Below are 22,382 nucleotides of genomic sequence, written 5' to 3' on the forward strand. Positions count from 1 at the left end.
TTGCCTCCTGCATTAAAACATCCTCTCCACCTCTCTGAGCTGAATGGGCACCTGCCTGCCGATGGGCTGTCTCAGACCCCGGTACTTACTCTGACTTAGATGTTTACTCTCCTCCAGGAGAGCCCCTGCTCAAACCAGGTGAGCACAGGGCCTCCCAATAACCACCAAGGGGGCTGAGCAACCATTTCTTTTATCAAAAGCACTTGGAAATGCTGAAAGTGTTCTCATCTCGCCAGGAAGCAGAGTCTTAGACTACACAAACCCTGCCTGATTTGCTAGGACACTTTGTGCTCGGACCCAGCTCCGACGAACAGCCGGTCCAGCCCCCTGCAGTGCTGCAGCGGGACCAGCTTGCTGCTCTTGTTGCTCTTGGTGGTTAGCTTTCCCAGGCAGGAATCTCACCGGCTCATAATTACAATGCGCTGTGATTGGTTCTCTCATGAGCAGGTAGGGCTTCTGAAGTCAAGGACCTCCAACACAAGAAGTGCAGGCCATAAACCCTCGTGGCCTTCATGAAACAAGGACTTTCAGCGACAAGGGGGCTGACACATAGAGGCTGGCCAGAGGGCATGCAGAGGGAGAGGGTTCTGGAAACGGGTAGGAGAGTGGACGGCCCGAATGCGGTGGAAGAAGAGACTTTGGAGAGGGGAGAGGAACTCAAATCGCGTTCATTCCTTTGTTCATTCATTCACTTATCCAGTACCCAGTATACCGGGGCTGTGGAGAGGCTGGGCCCTATGCTGTGCCCACGGTCTAGCTGGGGAGACCCACTGGTAAAGGGTCAACTGCAAAGCCACAGGATCCGTGGAGAGAGAGAGAGTCAAGCCCTGGGCACCAGACAGCAGCTCGCCCAGCCCCAAGGGAGGGCAGGCCAGGGAGGGGAAGAAGGCTGGGAGCTTCCTAGGAGAGGGAGGAGACTGGGCAAAGGAGGAGGTGGGGAGAACAGGGGGAGGGGAGCCTGGCAGAAGTGTTTATCTGCAGGGCTGGAGGAGGGCTGTCACCCAGCTTCTCACAGGAAGTCTCCCAGACAGGGGTGAGCAGGGCCTGGCGGATGGGGCTCAGCACGGCCGCCCCAAGGGCTGGGAAAGCCCTATTTCCTCCAGGCCGGGCTGCCTCGGGCCAAGCTCACTCTGGCCTTAGTTTCCCCACTGCCCCTGGAGGGAAGGAAGGCAAAGACTTTGAGCCCTAGGGATGAAAGGCTCAGCCCAGGCCCAGACCACCACTCCCTGTAAAACAGGGCGGGTGACGCCGCTGCTCTTTTTGGCTGGTGAGTAGCCTGATCACCTTTGAAGATGAAACATGCTCGGGCCTAATGAGGAGTCAGTTGGCCAAGGTGGGAGCAGGGCTGGGCTGTGGGAGCCCGGCACCTGCCTCACCTGGCCCCTTCCGGTCAGCACCCGCCCAGGGGGACAGAACACTTCCCATTTCTGGGCAGATCCCCACGCCCGCACCAGCCCCACCTCTTCCCCTTCCCCAGACCAGGGCCCTTCCCCTCCTCTGCTCCTGGCTACCTCCCTGTCAGGCTGGGACCAATCCTAGGTGGGCAAGAGGGGCAGCCAAGGCCTTGGAGAACAGCCTTGGCCTCACGTGCCCCCTTCACTGCCCTGGGCGGGGCCCACACCCTACGCTTTTGGGACACCCTGCCGAGACACACTGAACCCTCCATGTTTCCAGGCCACACGAGTCATTTCCAAAATGGTAGCTGACCAGCGGGACACAGCTTCCTTTACACGCATGAGAACAGTGCTCAGAATAAAGGACACCCTCAGGCCACTTATTCCTCTTCTTCCCTGGGTGTGGAACAGACATTTGCTACCAGATGGGCTCCAAAAAGCAAGGAGCCAAGTGGAGGTCTCTGGCCTGGTGGTCACAGCTCTGCTGGGTGAGGTCACAGGCGTAGCCTCCAAAGTGTTTGAAGTGCACACTCTTCACTGGGCAAATCAGACGCAAGCCTCTTTTCTGCCACTGCTCCTCTTCTTTCTCTTTCCTTTTTCCTTCCCTCAGTCCAGCCTGGGGCCTGTCCATTTGTGTCCTGCTCAGACAGATCCTTCCTGCCCATGGGCCAACCCCACCTCCTTTCTAGAGGCCGTGGAACATCCAAACACAGCCTCTGCGACCAGCTCTTTTCCCAGGAAATCGTTGGGAGAACAGAACAGGGCATGCACACAGCTCAGACTCTCCTGGGAGGCAGGCAGCAGTCTCGTAAATGCACTAATATTAGGCACAACTCAAAGATAACCTTACCTACGTGCTCCAGAAGAGGCGCATCCACCTGGGATCATCATATCTTCTTAATGGTTCACTTGTGTTCATTAAGTAAATTAATTCATTTATCTGATTTGCAGAGCAATGCCCAAAGGGTGGACTTCTGGATCGTCAACATCCACCCTCCAAGTGAGCTTTTGGAATTACTACTTTCCTAAATTAGGAAGATGTCTATCTCCATTCCTCATCCTCGAGGCTCCAGGGAGAGGGGAGCTCACTGAGATCTACACCCTTCCCCCGGCCTTCCCCACCTCCCAGAGCCAAGCTTGGGGCTCCCACTTTGAAGCCCCTACATCCTACACCACTGCCCCTGCTTGACCTTCACCCCCAGTGTCCCCAGGCCTCCCCATTCCAAACCGCACAACCTGCAGGCTCAGGGATACCGCTTTGTCCTCGACTCCCACCAAAGCCGGGCTTTCGGAAGAGCTGGGCAATGTCTGGAAAGTCCATTAGGAGGAAATGGGGAGGGGCGCCTGGGTGGCTCAGTCGGTTAAGTGTCTGACTTCAGCTCAGGTCATGATCCTGGGGTCCCGGGATCGAGCCCCGCGTCGGGCTCCCTACTCAGAGGGAGCCTGCTTCTCCCTCTCCCTCTGCTCCTCCCCCCACTTGTGTTCTCTTTCTCAAGTAAATAAATAAAATCTTTTTTTTAAAAAAAAGGAAGAACTGGGGGAAAGGCCAAGGACTCAGCCTCAGTGGCAACCACGGTGAGGAACAGGGAGGAAGCGCCCAGCTCCACTCCCCTCACCAGGATTTCGCTCCTGCATCCTCTCCAAGCTGTGCTGTACGACTCCCGGAGCACCCCATGCTAACACATCCGTACCAGACCATCAAGGATGCGGCAAAACCCCGGAGCAGGGCCAGGGGGATGCGCATGCCCGTGCACACAGCACCCCACTGCGCCTCCGTGAGGGGCACGGGCAAGGGCCCTGATTACAGGCTCTGCAGGGACGGTGAGCACTTCCTCTCAGCAGAGGGAGGCAGCTTGCTGGAATTTTAAGGCCCTGGGGTGGCAATAAGGCCCTCCAGGCTGGGCAGTGTGGCCGGCCCTGCCTTCCGCGCTAGCTGGCGGTGCCGCACCCTGGCTGGGCGGGCAGGCGCCGGGGGGCGGGGGGGGGGCTCACCTTGCGGTCGAGCTCAGCACTGGCCTTTGGCTGTTGCCCCTGGAACGGTGGCAAGGTCTCAGAGCCCAGGTACTGCCTGAGAGATGATGGCCTCATGAGGCTCAGCAGCTGGCTGAGCGAAGACAGCTGGGAAGGAGAAGAGAGGCTGTCACACAGAGCGGGGGTTGGGACACCTGGGGACTCGGCCTCGGCCGGCACTGGGAGGTCAGAGCATGGGTTCTGGAGCCAGACCACCAGCTTCCACGACCTGGATCCACCTCTCCCCGGCATGCTGTGTGGCCTCTTGGAGCCTGAGTGTCCTGTAGCTGCAAGATGTGGAGACAGCCACACACCCTGTTCCCAGGACAGGAGAGCCGCGCGTGCACACAGGGCCTGGCACAGGCCGAGCCTTCCTTCAAAGGCGTGAACTCAGATCTCTGTAGGCTGGGGCTTTGATCCACTTCCCTGGAGGGAGCACTCAGGCCTGGAAGAACCAAGGCCACCCCGAGCGGCTGCTCAAGTCCCTCTCCCCGCTGAACTTGCTGTGGGCTTGGAGGGGCTCACGGAGGAGCAGAGGCTCTGCGCCCCCCGCCCCCTCTCATGCTGGCTGTGCCTGCTCCCCATCGCTCTGCCTGCCCCCATTTCTCCGCCCCGCCCTTTCCCTTCCAGGGGATTTCAAAGCAAATCCAAACACTGTATCATTTTACCCATAAAGAGCTTCTCACCCAAAAGGATAAGGATTTCTTTCCCCAGCATGGTCACAGTATCATTCTCTTGCCCAGCAAAATTACCAAGAATTCCTTATATGATCTAACACCGTGTTCGGGTTTCTCTGACGGTCTCAAAAAATGTCCTTACCAGTTGTGTTGTTGGAACGGGGATTCCCCACAAGGTCTGCACACTGCGTATGGTTGCTATGTCCCTTAATCTGCTAGCTGCCCCCCACCCCCCATGTAAACTGCTCACCCTTTCTGAACAAATGGGAGTGCCCCCACCCCTCCCAGGAACAGGGCCGGCAGGAGTCCAGGTGTCAGCAGTGAGCCACGCCTTCGGGCCCAGCCCCTGCACCTGGTTTGGGCCGCCTGGGTTCAGCCCCAACAAGGACCATTCAGCTGCCCTGGAACTAACTTGTGGTCAGGACAGAGGCAGGCAGTATGTGGGTCCCTGGCGCCTCTGGGCCCACCTGCAACCCTGGGAAAGGGGTGGATGCAGATTGAAGGAGCAGAGCCAGCCGAGTTCACAGAGGCACCATCTTTTTAGATGTAGCAGATGTAGGCTGGCCAAAGGGCTTAGGCCTGAGCCCCCAGCCCAGCTCCCTGCTCGAGCCCAGCCTTGCCTGGCACACCTGGCTTCCTCTCCCTGACTCACCCGCAGACACCTGCTTAGCATCTCAGCCAGCCACAGGCTTAGACAGCCCACAAGAGCAGCTGGGCTGAGGGCTAGGAGACAGGCCTAGGGCCTCGGCTCCTGGAAGGGGGCCAGGGCTTCCCGGCCTCGTGTCTGATCCCTTTAGGAACAGAGAGGAGGCAGGAAGAGAGAGAAGGTTCTAGGCGAAGAGAGGCACCATCTGGAGCTTCCCCCAAACCAGAGCTGGGCTGTCTTGCTCAGGCCTTGCGAGGCTGGGGATGGTTTCCAAAACAGCCCTGCCTGCTTGGGGATCACAGCTGTGCAAGCACAGGGGCCAGGCTCCGCAGCCCACGCCCCCAGAAGCCGTCCTCAGGCAGGCAGCCTCGCCCCAGCTAGCCCCTCCCTGCTATGGGAGGCCCGGGCGGGGCTGGGCAGGGGAGTACACAACGGCAGCTCAGCGGCTCGCTAGCTCCCATGTTTTTCCTCTCCACAAAAACTGCTTCGCCCCGCTCAGCGCAGCAAGCTGCCGCCTTCTGATTGCTTACCCTCCTTTGTTTCCAGTTCTGGCAGCCACACCCCTCTCTGGGATAAGGGCTTATTTGGACCGTGCATCCCAGGAGGGAGGGCCAGGGCCTGACATCGCACCTCCCCACCTCAGCCGGCCGCTGGGAGCTGTCTCTACAAACAGCCCATTAGGACAGACACCTCCAGGCAAGAGGCAAATGATCACCCAAGCAGGCAGGCCTCCACTGGTCTTGTCCGCCCAGGGGGCAGCAGGAGGCAGGCGAGTTCCAGCCGGGCTACTGGCCACACGGCCGGTCACTCCTGTGCTCAGGCCCCGGTGGTGCTTCCATCTGCCCAGTGGAGGAGGCCAGGATCTTAAGTGTCAGTGAGGCTCGGGCAGCCCTGCTGTCCCCTAGAGCCGGCACCCTCACCGGGCCTTGCGACCGGACACGTGCAGCTGCCCCTAACCGCCTTCCAGCCCCAGCCTCCCCACCCCCGACACTGCCGCCCACACCACCCACACCTACCAATCCTCTCACCCCGAATGACTTTTGCGTCTACCACATTTACCACCTCCTAGCGCGTTCTGTAATTTACTTGTTTACCATGTTTCTTACCTGTCCCCCCCCTCGCTAGAACGTAGGGCCCACGAGGGCAGCTTTGTTCCCCACAGTGTCCCCCGGGGTCGAGCACAGCCCCTGGCACATGTTATATGTTTCCTAAGTCTTCGTTCCCTGAACGAATGCAGGGCAGGGCAGGACTGCTGTCAGCCTCTCCCTAGGAGATGCAGACCCTTGAACTCCTGCACTTGGGCCATTTACAGCCCGTGTCTTCCCGACTCCAAACTGGAAGACGTGGCTTGACGAAAGAGGCTTGCTGTGTTGCAAGAGGTGGCCTGGGAGAAGAAGCAAACTCCCGACTGGTCTCCAAACCTGTTCCACCTGTGTCTTGCCGATCTCGGTAAAGGGCTTCTCCATCCTGCCAGTTGCATAGGTCCAGGAGCCCTCCTTGTCTCCTTCCTCTCACATCTCCTGTCCCACTGGCTGTGCTTGGGAAACACACCTAGAGTCGGACCACTTCTCACCACCTACGCCGCTATCTCCCCAGGCCAAACCACCTTCATCTCTTACCAGGATTACTGCAATTGCCTAAGCTCAACATAGCAGCCAGAGTAATTTAAAAATATTTTATAAATTAGATTCTGTTTCTCTTATCAAAACCTTCCAATGGCTCTCCAGCCACAGTGGCTTCTGTTTTTCCTCTAACCTAAGAGAACTCTGGCTGCCCCAGGGCCTTTGCACTGGCTGTTTCCTGTGTGGAATGCTCTTCCCCGAGAAACCTGCCTGACGTTTTCAGTTCTATGCACAAATATCCCCATCTCCCAACATTCCCTCTCCTCTTTATCTGGCTTTATTTTTCTCCAGGGCCCTTATGACCATCTGGTATGGCAAATATTTACTTTTTTCTTGGTGCCTGTGTCCGTCTCCCCCTAGACAGTGAGTTTCACAAGGGAGGGACTGAATTTTCTTCAGGGTTGTATCTTTAGTGCCCCAAGCAGGGTCTGGAGCACACTGGTGCACGAAGCCAAAACCCTGCTGTTTCTGGGATATTCCCAAGATTCCCAAGGACAACAGGAAGCAGCCTGACTCCAAGGCTCTCCTGGAAAATGAGGCCTTGGCGGTGGGGGGGGGGGGGTACATCCTGACCACCTACAGAAGTCCCATTCCCCAAATTCTAGTTCTTCAGCTCCTACTCCTAGGGCCTTAGACTGTAGCCTGAGACAGAGTCAAGCCATCCAGGGGTCAGGGACTCCTCCTGCCCAGCAGTGCCCTGAGACCCTCTGCCTAGGCACTAACCCCAGAACTTCTCCTAGAGGAGTCAATTCTCTATCCCCCGGCTCCCCTTCAGAGTCAATCAACTGATAAGGTTTATCAAGCATTTGTACATCAATGAAGGAAGTAGAAGCCACAGCCCTTGTTCTCCTATCTGCCACTTAGGGATAAAGCTCAAGCGACCAGCAGGGCACCTTCAGCATGAAAGGGCAGGCGTGGTCTGGGCTGTCACCACGATGAGAGCCAAGGAAGGGGCTGGAGAAGCAGAGACGGCATGTTGCAGTGGTCAAGGGCAAGGACCCTGCGGTTGAATCCTAGCTCCAGGGCTTTCCCCGCTGTATGGCCCTGAGAAGCTTCCTAACTGCACCTGCCTCAGTTTCCCCATCTGTGAAAAACATCTGATGGTAACAGTCCTTACAGCCGGGGGGCTGCTATGAGAGGTAAGCTCTGAGAACAGCCCCTGGGACACTATGCAGAGTGTTGGCTACAGCCATTTCAGTTGGGATGTGATGATGGAAAGGAAGGAGGGTCAGGGCACAGAGCTGTGTGCAGAGGGAGTGGGGCAGGCCCGCGAGGAGGGCTGGGAAGAACAGGTGGTGCGGGCAGGCCACATAGAGAAGCTGGGGAAAGGGGGCGTTGTGGGGTTTGACGCGGAGGCTGTGGGGCCAAGGTGGTGGCCCTTTGAAGGCAACGATCCGTCTGACAGGCCAGACTGGAAAGGGGAGCGCCTACAGCCCGGAGACCTGGGAGGCGCCTGCAGTGGAGATGGGGGAAACAGGCGGCGGGGGGGGGGGGGGGGGGGGGGGGGAGGGAGGGGGGCGCCTGCAGGCAGGCCCCAGCTGGTCCCTCCTCTCCCCGAGCCGCCAGGAGGCTGGCGCAGCTGTGCACAGCCCGCACCGGCGGCCGGCAGACTCTCCTCTCTGCAACATGAGCACTGACTCAGCCTCCTAGCCCTGGCTCAGGACACCTTCTCTGGAAGCCACTTCATAGCCCTCGGGCAGTGTTAGTCACTGCACCCTCAGCCCACCTTTCTCACACCCCGTCTTCGGAGGCTGGTTCCTGGCACAGAGCTTGGCACGGAGACTGGCACACAGGCGGTGCTTAGCTGGGGTCTCCTGAAGAGATGGGCGCACGGTGGGCATGTGGGCAACTGGTATGGCGGGAGAGCCCTGGAGCTGGGTGGGGCTGGGCCGGGCTTGGCCCCTGGCAGGCTCTGGGGAGAAGCTGGGGGCTCCTGGGCCTGGATGCTTGAGCCACTCTTTGGTCACTGCCAAACACTGCAGGTGGGCGACCCCCCCACCCCCGCCGCCCCACACACACAGCTGGTCCTGCCTTTCCTGAGCTGGACGCTCTGGGTTTTCCCCTCTGCTCTGCTGACACCGTGCTCTGTTCTCCTTGGGGCTCACAGACCCCCATCTGCCCTCCAGACCCTCTGGGTCCAGGTGGTCTTGTTTGCCTGCTGCATCTCTGCCGGCCCCCACTCCTAACAGCCTGGCACCCCCGAGACACTGTTTGGTCTCTCCTTCCTCACAGAGATGCTCTGTCATCAGGCTTTCATCTGTGTGAAGTCACCCCAGTGACTTCCCCAGGTCTCTGGGGAAAGGGAACTTCCTCTCGCACACTCCAGGGGCTCCACTCCAGGCTCATTCACTCTACAAGTACACGCAGAGTCCCCGTGTGTGCCAGGCACTGTGCTGGGTGCTAACGGGCAGAAAGATTTGGTCCCTGTACTCAAGGAGCTGCTGCTGCTGGTGGGGTGTGTGTGTGTGTGTGTGTGTGTGTGTGTGTGTGTGCGCGCGCACACGCACACATGTACACAGACCCTGACCTAATAAATAAGAAAATGTCAGGTAAATAATTTAAAACAGGGGGATGTGCCAGGGGACTTTGCATTGGGTGGTCAGGAAAGGCCTCTGAGTGGTGGTGTCATTTCAGCAGGAACTGGAATGACAATAAGCTGCAGCCAGGCTAAGTCCTCGGGAGAAAGTATTTATGGCAAAGGGGGCAGCCGCGGCAAAAGCCAGGCCGAGCCCACTCGGACAAGCCAATACAACCAGTCAGCTTTCTGAGCTCCCGCCCTGCAATCCTGGCATTGCAGACTCAGCGATATTGTCCACCCTGCCCTGGGATGTGCCGGAACGTTCTCTCAGCACTCTGGGCAAGGGGTTACGCAGGCTTCCCGAGGACACCTCTATGAACAGAGATGCACAGCCCTTCACAGGGACTGCCTGGTCCCTCTCGTGTTGCTGAGCTAGAGGGCTCGGTTGTACCCAGCAACTATTCTTCGATCCCAGGGAGCTTCTAGGGGGTAAGGGTGAGGGCATGCTCAACCTCTCTGCCACCCATCCTTGGGCTGGCTGGGACCCACGCTGCCCCCAGGGCCCCGAGCTGTGGAGGCTGTGGTCAGAGCTTTCTGGAGAGAAGGGGAATGGGGAAAGAAGACAAAGCTCTACTTTTCTTTCTGCCCTCTTTTCCAATGCCTAACATTGGAAAAGGAGAGGCACTAGGAGTGAGTAGTTTTAAGGCCATATTGTTTGTTTTCACTTGCACTGTTTTTCCTTCCACCTATAAAAAGTAATATAAGCAGGGGCTGGGGAAGGGCAGAATGGAAATTAGCATTTAACGGGTATGGAGTTTTTATTTGGGAGGATGAAAAAAAGTTCTGGAGGTGGATGGTGGTGATGGCTGCACAACTTTGTGAATGTACTCAGAGCCACTGAATTGTACGCTTTGAAACGGCTGAACTCTGCACTTAAACTTGTCATGATGGTAAAAAAAAAACAAAACAACAAAAACGTTAAAGCGGTAAATGTTATGTCATGCATATTTTACCACAGCTAAAAAAAAAACCAAACCAACAAGTAACACATGCTCCCAGCTCACTGCTCTAGCCTCAGTGCCTAGCACACAGTGGGCATACAAAACAGTAATTGCTGAATGCAAGGATATGAGGGAAAAATTCACACTCAACTTGCCTCTCCTGGCCTGAGGCTCCCAACCTTTGGGAAAAGCCACAGGAGCAGGCAGGCCTCAGGGCGGGGGCGCCCTCTGCTCACCCACAGGCTTCCTGGGCCCAGGGGATGCTGCCCAGCTGAGACCAAGACTCACCTGGGCTTTCTCTTGCCAGAGAGGGAGCGTCTCTTGCTGGTCCAGCATCTGGGCAATGACCACGAGGCTGAGCTGGCTTCGAAGTTGCCTGTGGGGAAGGAGCAAGAGGGACTGAGGGGTGGGACACTCTGAGAGCAAGTGGGCTGGAGGCGCATGTGGGGGCAGCATGGGAGAGGCGTGCTGTCTGGAGTACTCCGTCCTGCTCTCCTGCTTTATAGTATTTATCATTTATTTTAGAAGCAATAAAACATGACGGCAGAGTTAAAAAATAAGCAAAAGGAAAAAAAATTAAAGTCACTGGTAATTTCAGAGGTTGGCTCAGCAGTGTTTTTCTTCTCAGTTCATCTTTCTGAGTATCTGTACTTACCTGCGGATACACAGAGATAAGGAATGTTCAACTGCTTTGGCACAGACCTTTGCCTTTTCTGTCCTTGGCAGCATTAGAATCTTTCAGCCCACACAGGGTAGTGGAAAGTGGGGCTAAACTTCGTTTTTCTTTCACCCGGCATCAACTTTCCTTTGGAGAAGCTGCTCACCCAGATTGGGCACATGGGCCAGGCCCGGCCCATCAGAGTCTGAGTGACTGAGCCTCTTAGAGGTCGCCTCAGTGCCCTGGTTGGAATTATCTAGCGGAACGTGTGCCGTTCCAGCAGGGCCACCGGTCGGGCAGGAGGTGATCCCACACCTGCTGGTGACCATCGTGCCTCCTTGTGGGAGAGCCTGGAGGATGAAGCAAGCAGAGACAAGAGGACAGGCACAGAGCTCTGCCAAAACCCAGAGCCTGCTGTGCCTGAAGCCCCCGGCCCCTGGACCATTCAGTAGGTCAGCTGGTCATGTGGAACAATAAAGTGCCTTTGGCTTCTAGTCACTTTGGGCTGGGCTTCTGAGTCAAGCACTAATTAGTCTTAACTGATTCACTCAGGGGGCTAGTATCTCTTCTCTTTGGGACTGAAGACCTCTGATGGGGATTTCAGAAGCTCATGTTCAGGGCTCTGATTTCCATGGGTCCTTGAGGACTAGAGGGATCAGAAAGAGAAGAGAGGAGGGGCGTGGAGACCAGAGGATGAGGCTGGGGTGGGCAGTGGCTGAGGAGGCTGTGGGGGAGTCGAGGGCCCCTCCTCTGTCCACGCTCCCTGCCACAGCTCGTCTCCACCAAGAGGGTCACATCTCTCTTGCACCTCCATACACTCTGGGAGCAGACGTCAGCCCCTGGCACGGACCTTGCTGTGGCCACAGTCCCTAGTTTCTGCAGAGAGCCATCAGAAGAAGCAAAGGAGAGGTCCCGAAGCTAGAGGAAACATAAGGCACATGAAGGAAGACACTTGGGCTGGAACCATCTCCTTAAAGGGGAAATGCCCTCAGGTCACGGCCCTGCTGAGGGGACCCACACAGCCGCCCTCACCCGTATTCCTGGAATGACAGCACAAGGAACTGAAGGACCGGACATCTGGAACAGCCTGCCACAGGCAGCACGGGGAAATGCTAAGCAAGTACTCTGGGGAGGCAGGATCCAGCCTGGCCACTTCTGGGCTTCGTGGTCCAGCCTCCGCTGCAACTTCCCCAGGGCCGGGCCCTCTGCTGCCCGGGCCTCACATGACAGAGGGAACTGGGGTAGGAATAGGGAACTGGGGTAGGAATGGCTCCTCGAAGTTCCTGTGGGGCTGGGCAGGCTGGAACTCCAACCAGGGGCCTTGCTGAGTTTCTTAGCACTTCGTCAAGAAAGTCAGAGGGATCAACAAAGCAACAGGCTCTTGATGAAATGGAGAAAAAAAAGCAGCAGCACCACGATACATCAGAAAGGAGAACATGAGAAAGGGGGAAATGCACAGTGCTGGGGAGGAGGAGGGGCGGCAGAGACGCTCACACAAAGCAGGTGGGAATTCGAATTGCACATCCACTTTGAGAAACTGCTTGGCAAGATCAACTAAAGATGAACATGTGCTCACCCATGACCTAGCAATCCTATGCCTAGGTACCTATGCGCGTGCACACAAGGCGGAAGTGCACCTTAGGTACACCATTAGTACGCATACCCAGACTGGGCCCTATTGATCCAACTCAATCCTACTCGTAATGACAGTGAGCTAAAACGCTATCCAAAGTCCCGGATGATCTTCACTGTGCCACTCGAAAGAAGCCAGATTCAAAAGAATACATGTGCATGATTAAGTTCCAATAAAGTACAAAAATGGCCAAATAGCAGCTGTTGGAAGCCTGGGTAGTGATGGCTGGGGGGACGGGCAGGTTCTGCTCATGCTGCATTTCTTGCTCCGAGTGCAGGTTTCCCACGGGTTCCACTTGTGGTCACTGAGCCATGCACCTACGGTCTGTGTTCTGTTCTGTTTGTATGTTGCAGTTCAATAAAACTATTACTTAAAGAAGCAATTCAGGTGGAGGGAGAGACAGGATTGCCAGATTTAGCCAGTAAAGATAGAGGATGCCCAGTTAAATTTGAATTTCTTATTGATAAAGAGTCATTTTCTTGGCGTTCTCCTGCACAATGTTTGTATTTTATCTGGCAACCCAGGGAGGGGCCGGCCATCCCTGGTCCATTCGGGATCAGGAAGACCTGACATTAACCAGCACAGGGCCCTCCCGCACCCTGTCTCCTTTTAGCCATGACCCCTTTCTGCGGAGCACCTCAGCGTCCCCACCTGACCTTCTGAGAGCTGTGGAGAGGCAGCCTCTTTTAGCCGCATGGGCTAGAGAACAGGAGTCCCTCATCATCCCCCACACCGGACTCCTGTGAGCGCGGCCAGACCCTCGCCCCTCACCCAGCGCCCCACCCTCCCGTTTTCTCCCGGAGCCCTGGCCACACGGCACACCCCGCATGGCTTCCATCTCATTGGCAGCCAGGACCTGCTCTCCGGCTGTTGCCCGGGAGCGCCAGCAGCAGCTGGGCCGGGAACACAGTGGGAGGTAAATGGCCCCTCTGTGCCGCGCTCCAAAGTTAACTCGCAGCCAGAGTCAGAAGTCCTGCATCTGGGCTTCGTTAATCCAAAACCCAGGCCTCGGAAGGCGGGGAGGGGCCAACCTGGGGGCGGGGGTGCTGGCAGGCCAGCGGAGCAGAGCCGGGGTGGTTCCAGAAGGGAAGAAGCAGGCTGGGTGGGTCAGGACAGGGCTGTCGTCCAGAGAAGGAAAAAAGCACCAGAAAAAGCACCGGCTAAATGGATGAAAAGGAACCCACATCTGAGGGTGGCATGTTCCCCCTCGCTGTCCCCGCCTGCCCACTGCCTTTCGTTCTGACGGCCCCCCTGCCTTTTAAACACAGTCTCCTGCGTTCTCAGTTCCCACTGGGACACAGAGACAGGGGACGGGACCGCTTTTTAATTTTAGACTGAGACCTTACTCTACGGAGGAGAAAACACAAAGACTCACCCCAAATAACACCCAAACTATGCAGGGGGCAAGCAAAGGGGTCCTGTGGGCCCAGCCAAGGTCGGCCAGGAGCTCTTCCTCTCTCTCCTAGAAGCTGCTGGACCCCACCCGGCAAGGACTCCCCGGGACTCAAACCAGACGGACAAAGGAGGATGTAGAAGGCACTGGAGGTATCCCAGCCACTGTCATATAAGGAAACAAGCTCCAGCTTTCTGTGCTCACCAGGCCAGGCCTCTGCCTCAGCCCTGCCCCCATGCCCTGCTCCCCCCACGGGCCTCTGTAAGATCAGGACACGGGATTGGCACTCAGAGGAGCCTAAGGCACTGCGAAATCTGGAATCCACAGTGGAGCTGGGAAGTGGAATGCAGGCACTCGGCTTCCCAGCCTCCGGCCTTTCCGTCGCTCCTGCAAGGGGCAGCCCAGCCAGGCACCGGGCACCATGCTTAAACTCGGAAGAAGGCAAAGGCGCTAACCAGTGTGGGCCGCTAGGATGTTGGGACAACCGCCCTGGTCAGTGCAGCCCCCTCTGGCGCCCCTCATCTTCACTTGTTCAGAGGAGAATGAGGCCCTGCCAAGGCTGAACTACCCTAAAAGGCCATCAGGCATCTGGCCAAAGGCGTGAGCTGCCTTTTCCATGTCTCTAGGGCAGTTCAGGAAGCAACAATAGTGGCCTGTTCCGCTGTGGAAATGAGGCCCAACACCCTGCCTCAGGGCATCTGCCCGCCTTGCCTCTTGGGGACTGTCCACGCTGCCTCCCAGGCATCACGGCCACCCTTCATGCCCCCGCCTCCGCCCACCACCCCCTGCCCACAGCCCTTCACTTGGAGCCTATCCTGCACGTGAGCAAATACTACCCAGGCGGGAAGAACCAGGGCCTGGGCTCAGAGCTCAGGGCAACCTCCTTGGGAGTCTGCCCCGTCATCCACACACACGTTGGGACACTCGTGAGTGCGGGCATGTACAGTGCAGACAGGAAGAGACAGCCACAGATCCATACGGGGGACCACCACACGGCAACATGAAAGGTCCAACCACAACAGCTCACTTCTACATGGACGAATCCCACAAAGTGTTGACACTACGCCGAAGAAAGCCAGACACAAGAGAGAACACTGAGCACGGTCCCATTTATGCACAGGTTTAAAACCGGGCAAAGGAAGCTATGGGATAGAAGTCAAGGAAATGGTTTTCTTTGTAGAGGGAATGCCTGGGAGGGGCTTGAGAGGGCTTCTGGGGGGGCGGGTGACCGTGCCCTATGATATAGCAGTAGTTACACAGACAGCCCCGTTTGCAAAGTGCACTGACTAGCCACCTCTGATGCGTCCTTTCCTGCAGGGATATCATATGAATGAAAAGGTTACTACTATTTAGTAGATAAAGTTCACACGGACAATTACAACCCATTTCCCACCCTCTTTATCATCATATTTCCCCTTCTTTTCGGTATTGTGGTGAAATCCGGAGAACCTCAGGCTTAGCACACTTCTTAAAAGTCACCCCATCTAGGTGGCGCCTGACCGGCTCAGTTGGTAGAGCATGTGACTCTTGATTTCAGGGTTGTTAAGTCATGAGTTCAAGCCCCACGCTGGGCTGACAGCTTACGTAAAACAAACAAACAAAAAATAGTCACGCCATCTAATGTCCGCGCATTTGTCCATCTAATTAGGCCCTCCACACACCTGAGGGAAGTGGCCGTTCTTTTCCACAAATCTCTCCTCTGTGTATACAACATCCACACTTTTCTCTCTTTCAGAATCTGTTTGCCGCTGTGGATTGGGTCCTCTGAAGGCCCTGGGGGCTGTCAACATTCTCATCAGTGAGGTGCTCAGAGCTGACCCTGACGCTCCTTTTCCTGGCTGCCCCGCGATGCGACGCAGATCACATATTGAGCCCCAAAGTCTTTCTCACATGTCTTGCTGTCAAATCCCATTTCCCAGATCCTGCTGTTAATTGTGCAGCTGGGTCTCTTTTTTCCTCTCAGACAGTCATTATGGTTTGTTGAGATCTTCTGGGATCTTCCATTCCCTGGAAGTTGTATTCAGGTCATGTGTGAGTCTGACTATTGTTCCATTTTTTTTTTTTTTGAAGATTTTATTTATTTGACAGAGAGGGGCACAGCGAGAGAGGGAACACAAGCAGAGGGAGTGGGAGAGGGAGAAGCAGGCTTCCTGCGGAACAGGGAGCCCGACGTGGGGCCCGATCCCAGGACCCTGGGATCACGACCTGAGCCGAAGGCAGACGCTCAACGACTGAGCCACCCAGGTGCCCCTGACTATTGTTCCGTTAATGGCCTCATCTGAGACACCGGGTCTGCTCTGACCCACCTGTCAGTGAAGACAAGACTTCAGGGGTCCCGGGGGCTTGCCCTCCAGGCAGACTCTGCCGGCCAGCAGCACCTTGTGATGAGGAGCCCCAGCTACTTGGACATCAATCGCTCAGCCCAAATTTCTTACGTTGTCCCCAGGATAGGACGGTAGTCTCTACCAAGTGCCTTACAGAAACCCAGACGGTCCTCTCCAGAGTACTATTCTGGTTGGCCTGTCAAAACATAAATGAGGCTAGCCTGGTATGATTTATTCTTAGGAATCCTAGAAAGCAGAGCTTCCTTTTCTGTGTACGTGCTCACAAGCCGTCCCTGGGGAATGATGTGGGGGGCGCCTCAAGCCCGCCGTGCTCCTTCTGCACCCTCCCTCCCCACCTCCGGAGGTCTCCGTGGACTCAGGGGACCCCCATCTGCTCCTCTCCCAGGACTGACTGGGGACATCCTTGTACCACGGGGGACTTAAACCCATTCCGCTCAGCGGGATGCTGCCACACTGTCTTCTCCCGTGCAGTCTTAGGCCTCAATTCCCTTTGATCAATAGTGGAGCCCGGATGAAAAATTATGCTCCTCGACGAAGAGAAGAGAAGCAAAATAGGAATTATATAGTGTCCTCTCTTCATCGGTTCCCTCTTCATCACTGTCAGCCCACAACAGCATTCCTTGCTTCAAAAACAACTACGCGGAAGCCCCTCCTATGGGCCTTAGTCCTCCCCACGGGCGCTAACACTGGTCCGCGCTGTTTGTTCATCTGCCTTGTTTCTGCGTCCTGCTTTTTATCTTCCGTATCTTTCAAAACCCAAGATCATGCTCAAGCTCTGGGTGCAGCCCCCGCAGCCTTTAGATACTTCCTACTTTTCCCTTACTGGGTTCACTGGCAGTCCACAACCGCTGTGTTACTGCACCCTGTCTCCGAGCCTGCCTGAGCCATCTTTCAGTTTGGAATTGGCTACTCAAAAACCAGCTCTTACGCTCTTTGAGCTCTGCCCTCCAGACGCAACCGCTCCACAAGCAGGCCTGCACACGAGTCCCTCCTCCATGCCAGGCTCCGAGGGCCTAGAGAGCAGTCACAGCTCCTCCCTCCAGATGCTCACAGCCCAAGGGATTAGCGAAAGGCACTGACAATCAGGGCCCTGGGTTAGGAGGTTTCTCGGGAGAATTGCCTTGGTCTGAGCCTAGTCTTGAGGCTGAGGAAATGTTAACCAGGCAAAGAGGAGCAGAGGGATGAGGGAAGATGGAACTGATGCTGAAAGGCTCCGAGACAAATCCTGAGTTGGGGTGGCTGGAGCATGGGAGCCTGCCGGGGACACTGCGCAGGGGGAGAAGGTAGGATTGGAAAAGAAGGCACAAAGGCCTAGTATGCCACTGTTTGAATTTCATCCTGGGGACAGAAGCCCGAGGGATTTTAATGGAGCAAAGGAGTGACACGGCCAGCTGTGCATCCGAAGGGAGGTGATGCTGCCGGACAGTGCAGGCATAGGTCAGGAGGGGGACAGCCTGGAAGGAGGCGGCAATCCAGGGGCGCTGTGGTAAGAGCTGGAACTGTGTGAGGGTGATGGGAGAGGTGGCTATTGTTGGGGAGGAGCTGGAGGGGACAGGAGGTGACCCTGGACTCTCAGGCTTTGGGCAGTGGGCAGGTGCTGATACCGTCATGGGGCCATGGAAGACAGGAGAAGGTGGTCCTCCTTGGAAGATGGTGACTTCTGTTCTGCACATGCTAACCCTGAAACACTTTTCCACCTAGATCTGGCGCTTAGCAGAAAAGTCTGGCCAAAGGTATTGACTTGGGAGCCCCTGGCATGAGTCGGGAGCTGTGGCCATGGATGAGGATGAGATGGGGTCTCAGGTCGAGTTCCCCAGGAGGTGGACTTTGAAGCAGAGGTGAGCATGCAGGGAGAAGGGGAGATGGGTGCTCTTGGGACGACTTCCTGTAGGGATGAAGGAAGCAGGTCTGGACCAAAGGGGAAAGCCAGGCTGGAATGCAGTCACAGCAAAGCCCTTGGCTGACCCCGCAAGGACCTCTGCGGCTGGCAAGGTCCTTAAGAGACATCCCGGATCGAGGCAAAGGGGCAGGCCTTTGGGCTACTCCCAAGGAAGGCACCTAACCTCAGGTAAAGTAACTGTGTTCAGCAAAGGCAATTCCTGGGATTTGGGCTGGCAGGGGTGGGCTGGCAGGGCGACACTCAGCAGCTGGGGAGGGGGTGCCAGAGTCCTGAAATGGGACCATATGGACAGAGCACCGCAGGGCCCAGCCTGGAAAGCTCCCCCAGACTGCGCAGAATGACCACAGGAGAGGGACTGGGGCAGAATCCCTGGGCAAACTGAGGCTTGAGGAGTGGCAGAGGAAGGAACCGGATGATGGCGACTGAGAAGGATGGGCCAAAGAAGGGGAGGGGAGTCGGGAGAATGATATTGTGAAGCCAAGGAAGAAAATGATAAGCTTATGCCTGAGGAAGGGCCATTAGGTCAAGGGTGATAAGGAAGTTCGGCTAGAGTGCCAGATGAGGTATGTCTCCTCTACTCCTAGCTCTTTAGGTCTCTCCTACCACCCCTTACATGAGCACCCACTCGTAAAGGCAAGCCAGATCCTCTCCAGCTACAACCCCTTACACTCCTGGCTTCATGGGGACCCACTTTTTCTCTGCTGCCCTCTCGGCTCCAGTGTGGCCCCTCGACCCCTGGACATGATCTTCATCTTGCCTCCTGTCCCTCTGGATTTTGAGGCCTTCTAAAATTTTGAGGGATTTTGGACTGGGGCTGCCCCCTTCTAGAATGTTCTGGCCTTGCCCACCCCCCGAGCCTGAAGTGTCTGTTTTCTCAGGTGAGAACTCCCTCCAACACTCTGAGCTCTGAAGAATCCACCATGTGTCCAGGATGGGCAGGGTTCAGAAAGCCTGTTTTGGGTGAATGGAGTAAGGGAGAGCAGGGGAAGGGAAGCTTAGAAGTGCAGCAGTAGCTGGAGGAGGGGGGAGGCGGCAGAATTGCTGTTCTAAGGTAGGAGACACAAGAGTGAGCGCACGTATTTGCTGAGGAATAGCCAGTAAGAGGCTGAGAAGTGAAAGGTATAGGAATCAGGGACGACTGCAGAAGATCTGGAAGGGCAGGGCCGTTGGGGTCCTGAGCATGGGAGGTGGGGTTGGGAGCAAGGCAAGGAGGTGAGTTGTGGGTCCACTAGGTATGTGGGTGGCTGGCAGTCAGACAGTAGAGAAAGAAGGGGCAGAGCTGTTTGCTGGGGTAGAGATTTCAGCAGCAGGAAGCACAGTGATGTCTGGAATCTTCTGAGGGCCCCCAGGAGGCTGGCCAGGCATTCAGAGTGGGTCCTGGTCAGCCAGAAGGGATCAGGGGCCCACGCAGGGACAGGCCATGTGTGGTGGCACACAGGAAGGGCGTTACGGTGGAGCGAGGAGCCAGGGCATGAAGGCAGCAAGGCGAAAGGACTGGGAGAGAATTAACTGGTCGGTCTTGGGCCTGCACCGAGCTGGGGGAGGGGGGAGGGGGTGGGGCCATGACACGCCACTAAGGTGCAGCCCTTGGCCCCGCCCCAGCAGCACAGAACACGAAGGAAAACAAGGACTTGGGGAGCGCTATGGGGTGCCTGCACGTGCCGTGGCTCTTACCCCGGTGTGCAAAGACCTGAAGCCTCTGAAGGCCACCTTTTCCTAGGGCTCCTGCACTTGGACTTGAGCAGCCAGCTTTTCCTTGTGGGTCGGAACCTGGCAGATCCAGTGGCCTGCTCAAGCCGGTTTCATCTGCCCCTCTACTTTGGAGGCCGCAGTTAAATCGGATATTTAATAAACATTCGCGGGTGGTGAAGGAGGCGGATCCTGGAGCCTGCACACATCAGCTTTCAGTGGAGTGAAAGCAGCCCTCAGCCTCTGTCCTCCTCCTAAAAGGGCTCCTGGGCGTGGCTGCAGAGGTTCACTCAGAACACACACTGGAGACCCTGCACAGAAGCTGGAAGGGCAAGTCGCCCCCCCCACCCATCCCCTCGTCCCCAGCTCCCTAGAGCTACCCGAGAGGGGCCAGAGTCCCAAGACAGACTCTCCTCCAAGGGAAAGTCTTCCCATTGGCCCCATTTCAAATGGTTTGCTCTTGTATTTACTTTCATTTCTCCGGGTTGAGCTCAACTGTGCCTTAAATTTACAGTGCATCCCTGAAGTCTTGGTCAACGAGGTCGGGGGCGGGGGGGGGGGGGATGTGCCTCGCACAAATGTTGGTGGAAGTTCTCGCTTTGTGCTTCATCAGTCAGTAGACGAATGTGACAGAATGTACAACAGTACGCCCTCCTTCCTGGGGTCAGTCTGGGCACTGAGCCCAGTGGGACAGCCACCAGTGAGGGCAGAACAGGCCGCCAGCAAGCTCCTCCAACATCGCCACCACAGGGAGCATGGGGCAGGGGCGGGGGGTGGCCGGCTGAAGACCACAGTGAATACAGTGAGGCTGTAAGGAAGAATTAGAAGCTCTTTCTGATCCAATTTGGAATGACTGCCAACATATATACCTTGAAGTGAAAAGAAGGGCAGAGAGAATATGCACAGAAGTCCCAATGAGAAACGGAGGCAGCCTAGGTGGCTCGTAGGGGGAGGGGCACATTTTCAAATAGGTGTTCCTGGTGCCTTTTGAATTTTGTTCTATTTGAATGCTTTATCTATTTAGAAAAGTAAGATAAAATTTCTAAATAAATAAATAGATAATACCCATCGCACTTTCTTAGCAAAGCTTGTGGCAGGCATTATCACCCTAGTTGATGTGTCTGTTTGAAAGTGAGGTGAGGGGGCCCCTGGATGGCTCAGTTGGTTAAGCGTGTGCCTTCAGCTCGGGTCATGACCCCAGGGTCCTGGGATCAGGGCCTGTGTCCGCTTCTCCGCTCAGCGGCGAGTTGGCTTCTCTCTCTCACTCTAGCTCTGTCTCTCAGATAAATAAATAAAATCTTAAAAAAAAAAAAAGTGAGGCGAGGCTGGCTTCCATTATATTCACTGCTGGCATTTAAGGAACACTTAGTAAGGACTCTGGAGTTACAAAGACACCCTGTAAAAGACACAGATCCCTGAAATCAATTTGACTCAATTAACAGATGAACGACATCATAAATTTAGGATATGTTAAAGGTAGTCTCAAATCTGCTGGGAAAGGTGGATTATGAAGAAAGAAAGAAAGTTGGTGTTGGCCCCACTGGCTCTTCAGACTTGGAAAATAATCAAGTTAGATCCCTGTCTCTTATCTTTGAAGAAGAGATTCCCAGATGGGATTAAGAACCAAGAGTAACAAAGTTAATATACGTACTGAGATAAAGAGAACATTCTATTTTTGTGATCTTGGGGTGGGGAAGGCTTTTCTTTTCAAGATAGATTCAATAAGAATCAACTCTCTACACCATCCACATAACTTTTCTATAAAGCTAAATCTACTCTAAAACAAAATTTCAAAAAACCCAAAACCTCAGTTCGCCGGAAGATATCATGCACAAACATTTAAAAAGAATGACGTGCAAAAAAAAGAGAAAAAAACGATATATAGACGTAGAAGAAAATACAGTGCTGAAACATATATAATAAGCAATTTATCAATACGTTAAGATTAACTGCCCCATAGAAAAATGGGCAAGAAGCATCAAGATATAATTTACAATAAGAGAAACACAAAAGGCCAATAAACATATGAAAAGATTCTCAATTTCACTGGCAGTCAGAGAAATAAAAATCAGAACCACAGGATCACACTTTTTACTTACCAGATTGACTAAAGCTTAAAAACAAAACTGAGAATACACAGTGGAGAAACAGATATTTTCATGTCCATTGGGGGTATAATTAATTGATACAGCTTTTGTTGGAGACCAAATTTTAAATGTATATACCTTAGGACTGCAATTTCACTTCAAAGAGTTTATCCTATAGAAATATTTACATAGATGTGCAAAGACCGTACCCTGGTTGTGTGTACACCAGGGAACACTCCACAGCTATGAAAATGGATGAGGTTCATCATACACATACATATACATATGTACACATACACATATGTGTGTATATATACATACATGGAAGTGAGACAAACTGGAGCACCTGGCTGGCTCAGTCGGTAGAGCATGCAACTCTTAATCTCAGGGTCGTGAGCTCAAGCCCCACCGTTAGGCATGGAGCCTACTTTAAAAAAAGGAAGGAAGGAAGGAAGGAAGGGAGGAAGGGAGAGAAGGGAGGGAGGGAGAGAAGGGAGGGAGGGAGGGAGGGAGGGAGGGAGGAAGGCAGGAAGGCAGGAAGGCAGGCAGGAAGGAAGGAAAACAAGTACCAATAATGGGGCCTGTTGGGAGCAAATGGGAAACTGGGGCTGGACAACATGGGCCCTGGAGGTTTGGACTTGGTGTGCAAGGTAAGGCAAAGACAAGATAATCCCATGTATCCTCAGAGCGGAGAGACTCAGAGGGAGGAGGAGATGGACCGACCATCCATCCAGGTGAGAGAGAGGACATGAAAGCAGAAGCAGGTGGGACAGGGGTGGCTGAGACCCAGACAGGTACCTGTTTTCACA

At 55.1% G+C, this 22,382-nt stretch overlaps 1 protein-coding gene across 1 annotated transcript in view; it reads right to left on the bottom strand.

Moving 5' to 3' along the window:
• Positions 1-22,382, bottom strand: part of FAM178B (family with sequence similarity 178 member B) — an 85,435-nt gene that overhangs the window by 12,398 nt on the left and 50,655 nt on the right. Inside the window, exons 11-12 of the mRNA XM_088026214.1 lie at positions 10,157-10,244; positions 3,387-3,512 (exon numbers count right to left, since the gene is read on the bottom strand). Coding sequence (XP_087882340.1) covers positions 3,387-3,512; positions 10,157-10,244 — 214 coding nt within the window. The remainder of the gene's footprint in view (positions 1-3,386; positions 3,513-10,156; positions 10,245-22,382) is intronic.

The sequence above is a fragment of the Eumetopias jubatus genome, unplaced genomic scaffold (assembly GCF_037043125.1).
Source record: "Eumetopias jubatus isolate StellerSeaLion01/CBP00866 unplaced genomic scaffold, mEumJub1_p1.0 scaffold_9, whole genome shotgun sequence".
In the NCBI taxonomy this organism is placed as follows: domain Eukaryota; kingdom Metazoa; phylum Chordata; class Mammalia; order Carnivora; family Otariidae; genus Eumetopias; species Eumetopias jubatus.